This window comes from Scyliorhinus torazame, chromosome 8 (genome assembly GCF_047496885.1).
Source record: "Scyliorhinus torazame isolate Kashiwa2021f chromosome 8, sScyTor2.1, whole genome shotgun sequence".
In the NCBI taxonomy this organism is placed as follows: Eukaryota; Metazoa; Chordata; class Chondrichthyes; order Carcharhiniformes; family Scyliorhinidae; genus Scyliorhinus; species Scyliorhinus torazame.
Genome location: NC_092714.1, coordinates 33,961,138 through 33,980,526, shown reverse-complemented (window position 1 = coordinate 33,980,526; position 19,389 = coordinate 33,961,138). Strand labels below are relative to the sequence as shown.

Below are 19,389 nucleotides of genomic sequence, written 5' to 3'. Positions count from 1 at the left end.
AAACAGCCTTGACCAAGCAGATGCCATTACCCCTGGGTAAAGGAGGCCAGGGAACAATTTGCCTACTAGACAGTGGGAAGACTGAAGGGGAGGACGACCCCATAGAAAGAGAGGTTGAGAGGATGTTGGACAATTTTGGGGCAGGCTAGACATAAGAACATAAGAACATAAGAACTAGGAACAGGAGTAGGCCATCTGGCCCCTCGAGCCTGCTCCGCCATTTAATGAGATCATGGCTGATCTTTGTGGACTCAGCTCCACTCTCCGGCCCGTACACCATATCCCCGAATCCCTTTATTCTTTAGAAAGGCATCTATCTTTTTCTTAAAAACGTTTAAAGAAGGAGCCTCAACTGCTTCACTGGGCAAGGAATTCCAGAGATTCACAACCCTTTGGGTGAAGAAGTTCCTCCTACACTCCGTCCTAAATCTACCTCCCCTTATTTTGAGGCTATGCCCCCTAGTTCTGCTTTCCCCGACCAGTGGAAACAACCTGCCCGCATCTATCCTATCTATTCCCTTCATAATTTTGTATGCCTCAATAAGATCCCCCCGCATCCTTCTAAACTCCAATGAGTACAGTCCCAGTCTACTCAACCTCTCATCATAATCTAATCCCCTCAACTCTGGGATCAACCTAGTGAATCTCCTCTGCACTCCCTCCAGTGCCAATATGTCCTTTCTCAGGTAAGGAGACCAAAACTGAACACAATACTCCAGATACGGCCTCACCAACACCCTATACAATTGCAGCATAACCGCACTAGTCTTGAACTCCATCCCTCTAGCAATGAAAGACAAAACTTGATTAGCCTTCTTAATCACCTGTTGCACCTGCACACCAACTTTTTGCGACTCGTGCACCAGCACACCCAGGTCCCTCTGCACAACAGCATGTTTTAACATCTTACCGTTTAAATAATAATCCATTCTGCTGTTATTCCTCCCAAAATGGATAGCCACACACTTGGCAACATTGAATTCCATCTGCCAGACCCTAGCCCATTCACCTAACCTATCCAAATCCTTCTGCAGACTTCCGGTATCCTCTGCACTTTTTGCTTTACCACTCATCTTAGTGTCGTCTGCAAACCTTGACACATTGCACTTGGTCCCCAACTCCAAATCGTCTATGTAAATTGTGAACAACTGCGGGCCCAACACTGATCCTTGAGGGACCCCACTAGTTACAGGTTGCCAACCAGAGAAACACCCATTTATCCCCACTCTCTGCTTTCTGTTAGTTAACCAATCCTCTACCCATGCTACCACTTTACCCTCAATGCCATGCATCTTTAGTTTATGCAGCAACCTTTTGTGTGGCACCTTGTCAAAAACTTTCTGGAAATCCAGATATACCACATCCATTAGCTCCCCGTTATCTACTGCACTGGTAACGTCCTCAAAAAATTCTACCAAATTAGTCAGACACGACCTACCCTTTGTGAACCCATGCTGCGTCTGCCCAATGGGACAATTTCCCTCCAGGTGCCCTGCTATTTCCTCCTTAATGATAGATTCCAGCATTTTCCCTACAACTGAAGTTAAGCTTACCGGCCTATAATTACCCGCTTTCTGCCGACCTCCTTTTTTAAACAGTGGTGTCACGTTTGCTACTTTCCAATCCTCTGGGACCACCCCAGAGTCTAGTGAATTTTGATAAATTATCACTAGTGCGTTTACAATTTCCCTAGCCATCTCTTTTAACACTCTGGGATGCATCCCATCAGGGCCAGGAGATTTGTCTACCTTTAGCCCCATTAGCTTGCTCAATACTGCCTCCTTAGTGATTACAATCATCTCAAGATCCTCACCTATCATATCTTTATTTCCATCAGTCACTGGCATGTTATTTGTGTCCTCCACTGTGAAGACTGACCCAAAAAACCTGTTCAGCTCCTCAGCCATTTCCCCGTCTCCTATTATTAAATCTCCCTTCTCATCTTCCAAAGGACCAATATTTACCTTAGCCACTCTTTTTTGTCTTATATATTTGTAGAAGCTTTTACTATCTGCTTTTATGTTCTGAGCCAGTTTATTTTCATAGTCTACCTTACTCTTCTTTATGGCTTTTTTAGTAGCTTTCTGTTGTCCCCTAAAGACTTCCCAGTCCTCTAGTCTCCCACTAATTTTTGCCACTTTGTATGTTTTTTCCTTCAATTTGATACTCTCCCTCACCTCCTTAGATATCCACGGTCGATTTATCCCCTTTCTACCGTCTTTCTTTTTTGTCGGTATGAACCTTTTCTGAACACCGTGAAAGATCGCTTGGAAGGTTCTCCACTGTTCCTCAACTGCTTCACTATGAAGTCTTTGCTCCCATCTACCTTAGCTAGTTCTTCTCTCATCCCATTGTAATCGCCTTTGTTTAAGCACAAAACACTAGTGTTTGATTTTACCTTGTCATCCTCCAACTGTATTTTAAATTCCACCATATTGTGGTCACTCCTTCCAAGAGGATCCCGAACTATGAGATCATTAATCAATCCTGCCTCATTACAGAGGACCAGATCTAGGACCGCTTGTTCCCTTGTAGGTTCCATTACATACTGTTCCAGGAAATTATCCCGGGCACATTCTATAAACTCCTCCTCAAGGCTGCCTTTACCAACCTGGTTAAACCAATCGATATGCAGATTAAAATTTCCCATGATAACCGCTGTACCATTTCTACATGCATCCGTTATTTTTTTGCTTATTGCCTGCCCTACCATCCTGTTACTATTTGGTGGCCTATAGACTACTCCTATCAGTGACCTTTTCACCTTACTATTCCTGATTTCCACCCAAATTGATTCAACCTTGTCCTCCATAGCACCAATATCATCCCTTACTATTGCCCGGATGCCATCCTTAAACAACAAAGCTACACCACCGCCCTTACCGTCCATTCTATCCTTTCGTATAGTCTGATACCCTTGGATATTTAACTCCCAGTCGTGACCATCTTTTAACCATGTTTCAGTAATGACCACTAAATCATAGTCATTCACGATGATTTGCGCCATCAACTCATTCACCTTATTCCGTATACTACGAGCATTCAGGTAAAGTACACTTATGCTGTTTTTTATGTCTTTGTTATGAATCCTAACACCTTGATCAGTAACTTTTCGCAATTTATTTTTCCTCTTACCCTTTCTCCTATTTTCCTTGTCTTTGAACCCATATCTCTACATAATAACCTGTCACGTAACCTGCTGCCTTGCTCTCCATTAACCATTATACTGTCCATAGCTTTACATTTCCCTTCCCCCCAACTTGCTAGTTTAAAGTCCTTGAGACCAACCTATTTATCCTATTCGCTAGAACACTGGTCCCAAAATGGTTCAGGTGAAGACCGTCCCAACGGTACAGGTCCCTCCTGTCCCAGTACTGATGCCAATGCCCCATGAAATGGAATCCCTCTTTCCTGCACCACTCCTTTAGCCACGTGTTAACTTCCCTAATTTTCTCAACCCTATGCCAATTGGCACGTGGTTCGGGTAGTAATCCGGAGATTATAACCCTGGAGGACCTGTTCTTTAATTTAGTCCCTAGTGTTTGATAATCCCCAAACAGGTCCTCTTTCCTAGTCTTACCTATGTTGTTAGTCCTAACGTGGACCACAACAACTGGATCCTCCCCCTCCCTCTCCAAAATCCTTTCAAGCCGATCAGAGATGTCCCTCACCCTGGCACCGGGCAGGCAACATACCATGCGGGACTCTCGATCTGGCTTACAAAGGATGCCATCAATCCCCCTAATTATAGAATCCCCTACAACTACCACTTGTCTTTTTGCTCCCCCCTCTTGAATGGCTTCCTGTACCACGGTGCAGTGGTCAGTCAACGCATTCTCCCTACAGCCCTCTTCCTCATCCACACAGGGAGCAAGTACCTCATACCTGTTGGACAAGGTCAAGGGCTGAGGCTCCTCAACTCCTAAACTCAGGATCCCCCTACCTGCCACCCCTGCAGTCACACCACTCTGTCCCTGACCACTGTCCGAATTAACAGTACTTATTCTACCGGGTGTGACTGCCTCCTGAAACAAAGCGTCCAGGTAATGTTCCCCCTCCCTGATGTGCCGCAGTGTGTGCAACTCGGTCTCCAGCTCATCAATTCTGAGCCGAAGTTCCTCGAGCAGCCAACACTTGCTGCAGATGTGGTCACTGACGGTCTCAATGGGATCCACCAGTTCCATCATCATACAGCAACAGCACATCACCTGTCCAGCCATATTCAACTAGTTAATTAATTGAAATATATTTTTTAAATTTCCTTTATATAACCTCAAGGATAAACCTGAACACCAACAAAAACACAGCCCTCTCTCGCCACTCACCCGAACTCAGTAAATCACCTCAGATGCACTCTGTTCCAATCAGCACTCCGTGACTAAAGGCACTCCTGCCACACCTTTTGTGCACTCACCTCTCCCAGCACTGTCCCGGCTCTCTCCTCCCGCGCTTTTTAAATCTCCCGGCTCTCTCCTCCGGCGCTGTTTTCGCTGTCCCGGCTCTCTCCTCCCGCGCTTTTTAAATCTCCCGGCTCTCTCCTCCGGCGCTGTTTTCGCTGTCCCGGCTCTCTCCTCCCGCGCTTTTTAAATCTCCCGGCTCTCTCCTCCGGCGCTGTTTTCGCTGTCCCGGCTCTCTCCTCCCACGCTTTTTAAATCTCCCGGCTCTCTCCTCCGGTGCTGTTTTCGCTGTCCCGGCTCTCTCCTCCCGCAGCTTTTAAAATCTCCCGGCTCTCTCCTCCGGCGCTGTTTTCGCTGTCCCGGCTCTCTCCTCCCGCGCTTTTTAAATCTCCCGGCTCTCTCCTCCGGCGCTGTTTTCGCTGTCCCGGCTCTCTCCTCCCACGCTTTTTAAATCTCCCGGCTCTCTCCTCCGGCGCTGTGTTCGCTGTCCTGGCTCTCTCCTCCCACGCTTTTAAAATCTCCCGGCTCTCTCCTCCGGCGCTGTTTTCGCTGTCGACGGGGCGACATAGTGTGAAAAAGCAACAAGAGTAAAAAAAAAGGGGGGGAATTATGAGAAATGAGAATTTTTGTGTTGTTTTCACATGAATAACTCTGGCTCACAAATAAGATGTCAACAATAGTGCTTGATGGGAAATAAGATGTCAAGTGGAGTTTTGTGTAAGCTGCAGTGCTGAAGTTTTTGTAACTGTGTACTTGACTGATCTTCGGGGATGAACAGAACTTACAATAACAAGATGCAGGTGGAGATGGGGGCCTCATTCTAAATCATTTTAGCTGACGGTTCAAGGATAGACCATAAGACCATAAGACATTGGAGTGGAAGTAAGGCCATTCGGCCCATCGAGTCCACTCCACCATTCAATCATGGCTGATTTCAACTCCATTTACCCGCTCTCTCTCCATAGCCCTTAATTCCTTGAGAAATCAAGAAGTTAGCAACTTCTGTCTTAAAGACACTCAACGTCCCGGCCTCCACCGCCCTCTGTGGCAATGAATTCCACAGACCCACCACTCTCTGGCTGAAGAAATTTCTCCTCATCTCTGTTCTAAAGTGACTCCCTTTTATTCTAAGGCTGTGCCCCCGGGTCCTAGTCTCCCCTGCTAATGGAAACAACTTCCCTACATCCACCCTATCTAAGCCATTCATTATCTTGTAAGTTTCTATTAGATCTCCCCTCAACCTCCTAAACTCCAATGAATATAATCCCAGCATCCTCAGACGTTCATCGTATGTTAGGCCTACCATTCCTGGGATCATCCGTGTGAATCTCCGCTGGACCCGCTCCAGTGCCAGTATGTCCTTCCTGAGGTGTGGGGCCCAAAATTGCTCACAGTCTTCTAAATGGGGCCTAACTAATGCTTTATAAAGCTTCAGAAGTACATCCCTGCTTTTATATTCCAAGCCTCTTGAGATGAATGACAACATTGCATTTGCTTGACAACATTGCATTTGCTATGTACCAGGAACTCACAGAAATCACTGCTAGGCGAAGCAAGGTGGAAGCCAAACTGAACATAACAAGTTCAAATAAGGAATAACAGATAAGGAAACTGCCAGCAAGGCAGCGAGCGGGGTGTGTTTCTCAGAGATTGTATATAAGAAATAATGCTGTGTTTTTTTCGGTGTGTCTGCTAATGTTGACAGGCGGCACCCGTTCTTGCAAGATCGACTGAATAAAATACTTCTTCAGAATTTGGCTAAGTGTAAATTATTATCAAGTGAGCGGTGTTTCTCACAACACCGAGGGAAAAAGCCATGTGCCAGGAAAAGCAACAAATCCATTAAAAGGAGAGGTTGGTTGAACTCCATGATACATTTTGGGGTTCTGAAAAGCCTCGCCCATAACACCAGCAAGGGCGAGTATGTACCATCGTGGGGGGATAAATGTATGACCCATATTACAGATGAGCTGTGCTGTACTTTTTATTGTTCTTTGTTCTTAATATCACAGAGGCTATTGACGCAATACAAAAACAACTCAATGACTTTAAGCAAGGCCCCAGGGTAGGGGTGGAGGGGGGATGGCTGACTCCATTGGTCTTTTGGAGGAGGATGGGGAACATGGATCATGCATTCACTGATAATAATTGCTGTTAGGTGTTTGCTTTTTTGCTGTTTTATAAGCATAGTAAAGCTAAGATAATGGGACAGGCTCTACTCATCGCGCCCATGCAGAACAAGGACGTCCAAGATGAATTACTACCGCAAAGAGACCCCTCCGAAGTGCCTGTCCCCCGTATTAATGACCGTGACGTCCCGTATGGGGAAATTTCGAGATGGATGTGAACAGCCCAACTGGAGATGTGGTCAGCTTGGGACATTGGGTTGTCCAAGGACCAACAGGGGGTCTGAAGAGGTAGAATTCCGAACGGACTACAGAAGATACAACTTGGATGCCGCTTGATATAAAATTGATTCTGTCAATGTTCTTGACCCTATGTTATTATCAGTGTCTGCTGCTGAAGTAAAGCTTTGTGCAAAACAAGTGATCCACAAGCTGCATCCGGAGAGACAATTAGCCGTTGGCAACCTTGCCCAATGTCGGTATTCATAGCTACTTCTAACTGACCAAGGGCCTCAAATTAAGGAACTAGCAAGGAATGAGGAAGGACTTGTTCAACATGGCTGTATGTAACCGTTATCTATGTAATGAGACACAAACTGCCAATTAGAGGCTATAGGAGCTAACTTGTGGCCATTTATGGCATTGAAGATGCATGTTATGAATTTGTGACACAAACAGAATTGATTGGGTATATGGAAATGCGAATACAAACAAATTCCACTTTCCTTCTGTATATTAACCTAGTGCGACCTCAGCTCAGGCAAGAAAGGGTGCTGCAGACCATGGGGGTCAAAGGCCTTTCTCCCAGAATTCTGAAAATTAATAAATGGCTTCTTTACTCACTCAAAGGTCTATTCGTGAATATTTTCACCTACACTGTCTTTAGGTTCACTAAGCCAATCCAATAGATAGACTTTTATCCCGGACGAGCCCCCAATTTGTTATGGGCCAGGGTTTAGAGAACCCCAAAGTGTATCATGGAGTTCACCTGACCCACAACTTTTAATAGATTGTGACTGTTCTCGCATTGTTACACCTCAGTGCTACCAGCTGTCCCAACTTAAACAGGGAAGAGTTGACCGGGTGGTCATGTGGACACTGTGAAGACATGGGTACCAAAGGGGTCACATGTTGGCACAGTGGCCTGCACTGCTACCTCTTGGCACCAGGGATTCGGGTTCAATTCCAGCCTTGGGTGACTATGTGGAGTTTGCACATTCTCTCACTGTCTGCGTGGGTTTCCTCTGGGTGCTCCGGTTTCCTCCCACAGTCCAAACATGTGCAGGCTGGGTGGGGTTACGGGGATAGGGTGGGGGCGTGGGCTCGGTCGGGTTGCTCTTTCGGAGGAGTGGGCTGACACACAGCATGTAAGAGCTGCTCAGAATTAACAATGAACCTTTATTGTCCTTGGTCGGCAGTCATTGACGAGGAATTCTACAATGGGAACCCAGATAATCTACCTCCTCTGTCCAGGGCATCTACCATTAAAAAATAACCTACTGCTCATCATGCTATGATCTACAGGGGGGAATATTGTGGAGAATCTGTAAGAATATAACCATGATTGCTGACACACCAAGGCCAAGGGAACAGGTTCTAATAGATGGAAGAAGCAAGAGCAGCCAGCAGCGGGCGGGATCAAGGGGGCGGGGTCTGGGGGGGGCGGATGCGCGACACCGGGGGCGGGGCCAGGACAGGGACGGATGTGTGACATCGGCGGCGGGGCCACGGCGGGTGACGGATGTGCGTCACTGGGGCGGGGGTCAGGGGGCAGGGCCAGGACAGGCGGGCGGAAGCGCGTCAACGGGGCGGTTTGTGGCGGATGCGCATCACTGGGGCCGGGGCGGTGCCAGGACAGGCGGGCGGAAGCGCGTCACTGGGGGGGGTTGGTCGGTGAGGGAGAGGTTGGTCGCGGAGCGCTGGAGTTTGTAAATAGTGGGGCCTGTGTGGGGGAGGGGCGGGGTGGATGAGCGTCTCCCGTACTTTAAAGGAGCCGACTGCAACAAGATGGCCTCGGCGTTCCTGTGGAGCGGCGGCAGCAGCACCGGCGGACTGAGGCTAGGACTGGGAGTGCAGGACATCCCTCTGAGCGCAGTGAGTATGTCGCAAGAGCCGGGGTGAGGAGGCCGGGGCTCTCCCATCCTGTGTGAGGGAGGCCGGGGCTCCCCCACCCTGTGTGAGAGGGGACGGGGCTCCCCCACCCTGTGTGAGGGGGGACGGGGCTCCCCCATCCTGTGTGAGGGAGGTTGGGGCTCCCCCACCCTGTGTGAGGGGGGACGGGGCTCCCCCATCCTGTGTGAGGGAGGCCGGGGCTCCCCCACCCTGTGTGAGAGGGGACGGGGCTCCCCCACCCTGTGTGAGGGGGGACGGGGCTCCCCCATCCTGTGTGAGGGGGGACGGGGCTCCCCCACCCTGTGTGAGGGAGGTCGGGGCTCCCCCACCCTGTGTGAGGGGGGACGGGGCTCCCCCACCCTGTGTGAGGGGGGACGGGGCTCCCCCACCCTGTGTGAGGGGGGACGGGGCTCTCCCATCCTGTGTGAGGGGGGACGGGGCTCTCCCATCCTGTGTGAGGGGGGACGGGGCTCTCCCATCCTGTGTGAGGGGGGAACGGGGCTCCCCCACCCTGTGTGAGGGGGGACGGGGCTCTCCCATCCTGTGTGAGGGGGAACGGGGCTCTCCCATCCTGTGTGAGGGGGGACGGGGCTCCCCCACCCTGTGTGAGGGAGGACGGGGCTCTCCCATCCTGTGTGAGGGGGGAACGGGGCTCCCCCACCCTGTGTGAGGGAGGACGGGGCTCCCCCACCCTGTGTGAGGGGGGAACGGGGCTCCCCCACCCTGTGTGAGGGGGGAACGGGGCTCCCCCACCCTGTGTGAGGGGGGAACGGGGCTCCCCCACCCTGTGTGAGGGGGGAACGGGGCTCCCCCACCCTGTGTGAGGGGGGAACGGGGCTCCCCCACCCTGTGTGAGGGGGGAACGGGGCTCCCCCACCCTGTGTGAGGGGGGAACGGGGCTCCCCCACCCTGTGTGAGGGGGGAACGGGGCTCCCCCACCCTGTGTGAGGGGGGAACGGGGCTCCCCCACCCTGTGTGAGGGGGGAACGGGGCTCCCCCACCCTGTGTGAGGGGGGAACGGGGCTCCCCCACCCTGTGTGAGGGGGGAACGGGGCTCCCCCACCCTGTGTGAGGGGGGAACGGGGCTCCCCCACCCTGTGTGAGGGGGGAACGGGGCTCCCCCACCCTGTGTGAGGGGGGAACGGGGCTCCCCCACCCTGTGTGAGGGGGGAACGGGGCTCCCCCACCCTGTGTGAGGGGGGAACGGGGCTCCCCCACCCTGTGTGAGGGGGGAACGGGGCTCCCCCACCCTGTGTGAGGGGGGAACGGGGCTCCCCCACCCTGTGTGAGGGGGGAACGGGGCTCCCCCACCCTGTGTGAGGGGGGAACGGGGCTCCCCCACCCTGTGTGAGGGGGGAACGGGGCTCCCCCACCCTGTGTGAGGAGGGAACGGGGCTCCCCCACCCTGTGTGAGGGGGGAACGGGGCTCCCCCACCCTGTGTGAGGGGGGAACGGGGCTCCCCCACCCTGTGTGAGGGGGGACGGGGCTCCCCCACCCTGTGTGAGGAGGGACGGGGCTCCCCCACCCTGTGTGAGGGGGGACGGGGCTCCCCCACCCTGTGTGAGGAGGGACGGGGCTCGCCCACCCCGCGCGAGTGAGGACGGGGCTCGCCCACCCCGCGCGCGGGGGAGGACGGGGCTCGCCCACCCCGCGCGCGGGGGAGGACGGGGCTCGCCCACCCCGCGCGCGGGGGAGGACGGGGCTCGCCCACCCCGCGCGCGGGGGAGGACGGGGCTCGCCCACCCCGCGCGCGGGGGAGGACGGGGCTCGCCCACCCCGCGCGCGGGGGAGGACGGGGCTCGCCCACCCCGCGCGCGGGGGAGGACGGGGCTCGCCCACCCCGCGCGCGGGGGAGGACGGGGCTCGCCCACCCCGCGCGCGGGGGAGGACGGGGCTCGCCCACCCCGCGCGCGGGGGAGGACGGGGCTCGCCCACCCCGCGCGCGGGGGAGGACGGGGCTCGCCCACCCCGCGCGCGGGGGAGGACGGGGCTCGCCCACCCCGCGCGCGGGGGAGGACGGGGCTCGCCCACCCCGCGCGCGGGGGAGGACGGGGCTCGCCCACCCCGCGCGCGGGGGAGGACGGGGCTCGCCCACCCCGCGCGCGGGGGAGGACGGGGCTCGCCCACCCCGCGCGCGGGGGAGGACGGGGCTCGCCCACCCCGCGCGCGGGGGAGGACGGGGCTCGCCCACCCCGCGCGCGGGGGAGGACGGGGCTCGCCCACCCCGCGCGCGGGGGAGGACGGGGCTCGCCCACCCCGCGCGCGGGGGAGGACGGGGCTCGCCCACCCCGCGCGCGGGGGAGGACGGGGCTCGCCCACCCCGCGCGCGGGGGAGGACGGGGCTCGCCCACCCCGCGCGCGGGGGAGGACGGGGCTCGCCCACCCCGCGCGCGGGGGAGGACGGGGCTCGCCCACCCCGCGCGCGGGGGAGGACGGGGCTCGCCCACCCCGCGCGCGGGGGAGGACGGGGCTCGCCCACCCCGCGCGCGGGGGAGGACGGGGCTCGCCCACCCCGCGCGCGGGGGAGGACGGGGCTCGCCCACCCCGCGCGCGGGGGAGGACGGGGCTCGCCCACCCCGCGCGCGGGGGAGGACGGGGCTCGCCCACCCCGCGCGCGGGGGAGGACGGGGCTCGCCCACCCCGCGCGCGGGGGAGGACGGGGCTCGCCCACCCCGCGCGCGGGGGAGGACGGGGCTCGCCCACCCCGCGCGCGGGGGAGGACGGGGCTCGCCCACCCCGCGCGCGGGGGAGGACGGGGCTCGCCCACCCCGCGCGCGGGGGAGGACGGGGCTCGCCCACCCCGCGCGCGGGGGAGGACGGGGCTCGCCCACCCCGCGCGCGGGGGAGGACGGGGCTCGCCCACCCCGCGCGCGGGGGAGGACGGGGCTCGCCCACCCCGCGCGCGGGGGAGGACGGGGCTCGCCCACCCCGCGCGCGGGGGAGGACGGGGCTCGCCCACCCCGCGCGCGGGGGAGGACGGGGCTCGCCCACCCCGCGCGCGGGGGAGGACGGGGCTCGCCCACCCCGCGCGCGGGGGAGGACGGGGCTCGCCCACCCCGCGCGCGGGGGAGGACGGGGCTCGCCCACCCCGCGCGCGGGGGAGGACGGGGCTCGCCCACCCCGCGCGCGGGGGAGGACGGGGCTCGCCCACCCCGCGCGCGGAGTGGGTAGTGAGATGGTTTGGGTGAGCTGTCTGCTTGTTGATCTCCGTATGTTGCTTATTAACTTGCACTCTCTCTATATTGCTTTTGTTGACACACAGCTGAGCCCGAAGTTCCTGCACACCAACTCCACCAGTCACACCTGGCCTTTCAGTGCAATGGCAGAGCTGATAGGTAAGTAATGCCGTGGCCCAGCCACCTGTTTTGATTCTTCAACTCCTGTTTGTGATTGTTTTCCTTGATCGTTCTTCAACAAAGAGCAGTGATTTTTTAAATGTGGTCTCTCCTGTTCTCTGAAAACACTAATGAGAGAGAATCAGGATGCCTTCAAAATAAACAGCCTACTTCTCTTTTGCTTCTGAATTTTAATTTCTTTTTGACATTCGACCGTTTCTTGTATATGGAAATGAAAGTGATGAGATAAAGTTAATGGTGTGGCAAATCGGCACTATTAAGAAGTACCAGGAGCAAATGTTTCAATCAACTTGAGGGGCGGATATTACAAAGCTTGAGTTTGAAAAGCTTCGTTTGCAGTAGAGGGTAGAGGTTTGTCCGACATGAGTGAGTTGCCAAGAGTTATCCTGAGGAATGTCTAGTATGAGAGTGTGTCAGAGCAACATTGCACAATATGTGGAGCGGTTTCACTGCTCTGCTTTCTGTGAAGAAATTTTCAGTTTCATTTCTGGTTCTTTACTCATTGATTCACATGTCTTTGCAGAACTTTCTCTAAAGAACTTATTTGATGGAGAATCCTCCCTGGCTCATTTTAAAAACTTGCTCTCTGTAAGGTATTGTGCTGTATTCAAAAGCCGTACATATTATGTATGCAATGGGTTTGAGCTGCACATATTTAAATGCAATGAACATTTAAAATGTACTTGTATCTGTATAGCTTGAGGATAGATTACGGGTCGATTTGACATTACAAGGTTTACAAATAGTTGCTTGGTTTAAAAAAAAAATCATTTACGTGATGTTGGCATCGCTGGTCAGGCCATCCTTTGTTGCCCTTCAGAAGGTGGTGGTGAGGTGACTTCTTAACCGCTGCAGTCCTGAGGTGTAGATACACCCACAGCTGTTAGGGAGGGAGTTCCAGGATTTTCCCCCAGCGGCAGTGAAGGAACGGTGTTTCCAAGTCAGGGTGGCGAGTGACATGGAGGGGAACCTCCAGATGGTGGTATTTGCTGCTCTTGTCCTTCTAGATGGTAGTGGTAGTGGGTTTGGAAGATGTTGTCTAAGGAACCTTGATGAGTTCCTGCAGTGCATCTTCTCGCTGATACACACCGCTACCACTGTTCGCCGGTTGTGGAGGGTTTGAATGTTTGTGGAAGGGATGCCAATCAAGTGGGTTGCTTTGTCCTGAATGGTGTTGAGCTTCTTGAGTGTTCGAACTGCACTAATCCAGGCAAGTGGAGAGTATCCCATCACACTCCTGACTTGTACCTTATTGATGGTGGACAGGCTTTGGGGGTCAGGTGGTGAGTTACTCACCCTAGGATTCCTAGCTGTTGACCTGCTCTGGTAGCCACAGTATTTATGTGGCTAGTCCAGTTCAGTTTCTGATCCATGGTAACCCCCAGGATGTTGATTGTGGGGGATTCAGTGATGGTGATGCCATTGAATGTCATGGGGCGGCGTTTAGATTCTCTCTTGTAGGAGATGGTCATTGCCTGGCACTTGTGTGACATGAATGTAACTTGTCACTTGTTAGCCCAAATCTGGATATTGTACAGGTCTTGTGTAGTAGAGAACTTGAATATTGTTGAAAGAGGCATGCTGTTGAAGCTTTTTGTCTTGCTGTCATCGAATCCTATACCTGCAGCACAGAAGGAGGCCATTCGGCCTATCGAGTCTGCACCAAACCTCCGAAAGAGCACTCTACCTAGACCCATTCCCTGCCCGATCCCCGTAACCCCAGCTAACCTGCACATCTTTGGACACTAAGGACAATTTAGCATGGCCAACCCACCTAACCTGCACACTTTTGGGTGCACAACATCATGACATCACAACATCTCATCACGGCAAATGCAAGATTGTTGCTTGCTTTGAAAATTGGTAACCTTAAACTTTCTGCATAAGATCACATCTTTAGCCCACAAATCGTTTGAGTGTGCATTCTCTAACTGCTATTGTTTCAGTTGTAGGAGCGTTTTCAAGGACTGAGGATTGAGCTGGCTTTTACGTGGGGTTCCAGCTCAGCTAAACACGCAGACCTGCGGACACAACAACTCTGGTTAAGACAGCTTTATTTTTCCAAGCTTTGTCAACGGGCGAGGGAGAGTGATTTGGATAAATGCACAAACCATTCTACACTGGTTCAGGTGTAACAATTTTCCAATAATCAATAGCCCACCCCAGTTGGACTCGATCCAATCCTTGGAGCTGTCAATTTTATCTTGACCAATGAAGTTTACTTTAGGCAGCATGGTGACTGAGATCAGCTCATGATCTAACCCCATCCCCTGCCACCTGTTGTTTTCCAGGACTCTTGCATCCGTTATGTCTTGTTCCCTCCTATTCCCATGTTGCTTATCTCAGCCAGATCCTGCCTGTCTCATTGTTTGGGTGCAGGATGTTGAAGCTGGTTCCTCTTTACCATGGATGGTCTGAGACAGGATGTTGGGGCTACTGATAACTGCTTATTGAGCTGGCTATATTATTGCTGACCACATCATTTCTGTTTGCCTTAAGAACATGGGCAAGTTAGCTTAAATCCCATCATGCATTGTGGCCACTGCTTTTAGCAAGGGTTTAAATGCTTGTCATGGCTATGTTCAAAAATACATGTTTAATGGTTAATAATGATTACTGGGTATACTTTCTCCGATTAGTCTCAATCTTCAATAAACTCACTTTTAGAACTGTTCTACTGTTATCCTAGCTGTCCGGTTTTTAAGGGGTCTCATCTCAGGACATTCCCCCCCCACTTTTCAGTTGTAACCTTTCTTGAATAAGGAGTCTGAAACTATGCTCCAGATATAGTTTCACCAATGTCCTGTGCAACTGTGGCAGAACCTTGCTACATTTCTACTTTATTCTTACAATAAACGGCCAACATTGTAATTGCCTTCCTAAAAGCTGTTTAATTCATTTTCGGGATGTGGGCATCACGATTAGGCTGGCATTTATTGCCCATCCCTAGTTGCCATCGAAGGTGGTGTTGAGATGCACTTGCATACCAGCGAGTTGTGATTCATGTACTGAGGCACCCAGATCCGTTTGTACATAGAGTTCTGCAGCCTCCCCACTCAGATAATGTACTGCTTTTCTATTCCTGTGAAGTTGGATACATTCACATTTTCCCATATTGAGTTTTTTGCTCATTTAACCTAACCAAATCGCTCTGTAGACACACTGTTCTCATGACCACTTACTTTCCTATCATCAGCAAATTTAGTTAGTAGATCTTCAGTCTTTCAACCTGGCCATTGAAAAAGACAGTAAACAGTTGAGGCCCGAGTACTGATCCGTGTCATTCCACTCGATATAGCTTGCCAATCTAAAATTGACCCATTTATCCCTACCCTGCTTGTTAGCCAACCAAACCTTTATCCATGCTAATATGCGCCTCCCACACACAGTTGTTTTTTGCGAAGTAGCCTTTGATGTGACACCTTGTCGAGTGACTTTTGAAAATCCATGGGCACAACATCTCCAGTTTCCCCTTTATCCACCTTGATACTTTCTTGAAAAACTCTTAAATGATTTCGAAAATATGATATCCCTTTCTCAAAACCATATTTACCATGCCAGATTGTAATTTGAATTTCCAATTGTTCTGCTTCTAGCCTTTTCACGATGAACGGACGAGAGGCGAACTCCCCTCATGAACACAGGATTGTAGAACTATCTTTTGAATAATGTCCAAAATGTGACACCTGACTTCAAAACCCATGGGAGTTTAGGAGGGAGAGGTGGAGAGCTGCATAAGTTACAGTTGTGTTGTTGATGGCCAAGGGTGGCCGAAAATAGAATTCTTGCAGAAACCGCTGCAGGTTTAGGATTTTGACAGTTGTAGGTGGTGATAGAGGGATTTCCACTGGTTGATTCTCAAATCTGCAGCCTTTATTGGTGGAGTGTGGATCACTTTGGCAGTGGAAACCCTTTTAGAGAAAATCAGTTGAGCTGGGTAGCTGCCATCAAGGGGAACATGGGTTAAGCTTGTTCAGATGCTTTGAATTCTTTTTCGAATTAGTAAGGAAGCAGTTGTATTGCACATTTGAAATAAGATAAATAACTTGAGAGTTAGGTATAATAACTTAGTACCTTCATCTCCAACTTCCAACCTGCACCCCATAATCCTTCATCCCGCTACTAGTTAAAAACCCATCCATCTCCTCAAATTTGTAGGGTAGAGAATTCCAACGATTCACCACCCTTTGGAATGACGTAATTCCTCCTCTCTGTTTTAAAACTGCCACCCTTGGCTTAAAACTATGGGCCCTATGGGTGCTCGTTCTAGAATTCCAACAAGGGGAAACAACTGCTTACATTTACCCTGTCAATCCCCTTTAGCCTCTTGTATACCTCAATTAGATCTCCCCTCATACTTGAGTATTGGCCTAAACCTGCTCAGTCTCCCTTCATATGACAAATCCTTCATCCCTGGGATCAACCTAGTAAACCTTCTCTGAACCGCCTCAATGCATTTTCATCCTTCCTCAATTAAGGGAACCAAAACTGCGTAGTATTCCCGATGCGGTCTCCCTAATGCCCTACACACTTGCAATTGCACTTCTATTCCATTAGTAATGAATGCAAAATTCCATTTGCACTCTTCTGCACCTGCATACTAACTTTCTGTGATTCATGCCCAAAGACACTCGGATCCGTCTGTACAAAGTATATTGAAGTACCTTTCCATTTAGATAAGTTGCCTTTTTATACCTCGGACCAAAATGAATAACCTCACACTTATCCACGTTAAATTACATTTGCAAAATTTTGACCACTCACCAAACCTCATGGCAACTTTCTTTTCCACCTATCTTCGTGTCATCTGCAAATGCATTCTATCCCTGCATCAAGATTATTCTATGACACTCCTGGCTTGTGCCTTGTAAATGGTGGACAGGCTTTGGGGAATTTGGAGGCAAGTTACTCGCTGGAGAACTCAGCCTCCTGATATACTCTTGAAGCCAGAGTAATTATATTCAATGATGGTAATGCCATTGACCATCAAGAGGTGGTGGTTAGGTTCTTCCTTGCTGGACATGGTCTTAACTGGGTCCTCGTGTGAGGTGAGAGTTACTTGCCACTTATCAGCCGAGGTCTGAGTGTTGTTCAGTTCTTGCTGCTTGTGGACATGGATTGCTTCACTATCTGAGGAGTTGCAAATGGTACTGTCTACTGCAATCATCAGTCAACATTGCCACCTCTGACCTTGCGATGGAGGGAAGGTCATGACGCAGTTTACGATGGTTGGGCATGGTTCACTACCCTGAGGGACTTTTGGAGTGGTGTCATGGGGATGAGATGATTCATTTCCAATAACCACAGCCACCCTCATTTGTGCAAGGTATGACTTCCAACCAATATAAAGCTTCCCCTTGGAACACATTGATATTACAACCTATCAAATGCTATCTAATTGTCAAGGATTTGTCCTTTTTATGAATAGGCCATGCCTAGGCAATTTCCCATATTGCTGAGAGGGCGTCAGTGTGACGAGTGGAGTATTTTAAGAATATTGGCGTAAAAATATTGGGACAATTTAAGGGTTAAAAGCTTGGGGTTATAGTGTATTTGACTGCAGTGGTCATATTTTTAGAACGGGGTTTGTTTTGCTTCAAAGAAACAGCAGATGCAATTGACCAGAGTAGTTTGACTGGGGAAGTGCCTGGAGAGTTGATCTGCTTTTGCAGCCTGCAGAGATAATTTGTTTTGCAGCTTGAGGAGATGAGGTTAATTGCTGAGTGGAGCCCAGGAATGCAGAGAGGCTGAGTGTTTTGGAGAAGCTTTGGGAGAGAGAAGAGCTCCATTCTGATCGACCTGACCAGAGTCCACAAGGAAAGGCAGTTTTCTTTCCAGTAAGATAGTTTTAAAAAGTGTAATAATACTTTAGAGCAGAGCAGTATTATCTGAAGACAAGGAAGAGACTGAAACCACCGAGTTGAAGTAGCTATTTGAAGATATTCAGCCAGAGTCTGAAGTGGCTCCAGCAGCAGCCAAATCTATTTTATAAAGCAAGTATGCTATGCCATGCTAAATTTAAAGATAGATTGAGAGCTGTATATTTCTTGTTGTTTAATGGGAAATTGAGTGGCAGTATTAAAGGGTGATTGTAACCTGTTTTTCGGTGTGAAGTTAAAAAGTGTAATATTGTATTCATAATGTTTTGTTGTAGAAATACCAAAGCTCTATTTTCTTCATGTAATCACTCCTGGAACAAGTCATTCTTTCCGCACAGTCTTTCAAATAAACTAAAATATTGGGGTTTCGGTCCAGTATTCTAGCCACTGTTGGAGTCGGGTCTGGAATTGTAATACCAGTCTTATAGTTGCATTGGAACAGCTTGGTTACGATGTAATCAAATTATGTTAGCCTTTTAATTACTGTAATATCAGTTTTTATTCTTTGTGTTTATATAGAGAGCTATCTTTTTCTGCGGAACATAAGGCTCCAAAGGAGCTTATAGTTACCTTCTTTGTTCTTAAAACTGCTTGTACTAAGGAGAGCTGACCAGATAGAATGTAAAGGGCCTCCAAGAGATGAGGGGCGCGAACTACTGGCCATGTCCCACCCGAACCGGGGCACAGCGTGGCCGGTAGATGTCGGGAAAGCCCCTTCTGGGATTTCCCTGGCTCGCCACTCCTCAGAAAATCCACCGAGACGTCGCGCGTTCTGGACAGGATCAGTATTTGGCAAATCTGCATATTAGAGTGAGTAGCTAGTCTCACTGTAACGTGCACTTGCCTGATTTTTCTGAGGCTTTTGGATCTAACCCCTTCACCTCAGAGACCTTGGGAGAGTGTCGTTCAGTATTGGACTAGATGGGATGACACTTTTGGGGAAGGTGTCCCAGGGGATCGGAGGCCCCTGATGGTTGGCCTGTAGCCAGGCTAGCACCCTGGCCGTGTCACCTGGGCACCCTAGCTGTGCCATGCTGGCATTATGCCCACATTGGGGATCGTGCCTGGGGTGCCCTGCCTGTTGGGGGGGGGGGGGGCCTGAGGACTCCCTTATAGGTGAGTTGGGGCATTGCCGGGGGGTCGAACAATAAGGGTGTTAAAAATGGTGTTTGATCGCCTCCTGCATGAGGAATTCCGGCGAGCGGAGCCCCTCAATGCAGGAAATGCGACTGAGTGCGGCGCGACAGAATGACCCTTAGACTCCCACCCCGACTGATCTTTTTGTTTGGTTAGATTGCGCCAAAGGCACTGAAATCTTGAAATGAGGAAGTTGAACAAGGATGGGTGTAAGCAGCATTCTGTGAGGCTCATGTGAATTGTGTCTGGTTGGTCAGAAAAGGCATGTCAGTGCATGCTCAAAGACAGGGCCGGGGAGAAGGAGGGGTTAATTGATTTGAGCAAAACCTTGACCATATTTGCCAGACTGAAGCAAAGAGCACCTTGTGGCGCAAGACCTGC

At 51.4% G+C, this 19,389-nt stretch overlaps 1 protein-coding gene across 1 annotated transcript in view; it reads left to right on the top strand.

The window, feature by feature from the left end:
- The first annotated feature begins 8,461 nt into the window (after nt 1–8,461).
- The window catches only part of morc3a (MORC family CW-type zinc finger 3a), a 97,534-nt gene continuing 86,606 nt past the window's right edge, over nt 8,462–19,389 (top strand). Inside the window, exons 1-2 of the mRNA XM_072513340.1 lie at nt 8,462–8,617; nt 11,899–11,971. Of these exons, the coding sequence (XP_072369441.1) occupies nt 8,531–8,617; nt 11,899–11,971 (160 nt within the window). The 5' untranslated portion in view covers nt 8,462–8,530. The remainder of the gene's footprint in view (nt 8,618–11,898; nt 11,972–19,389) is intronic.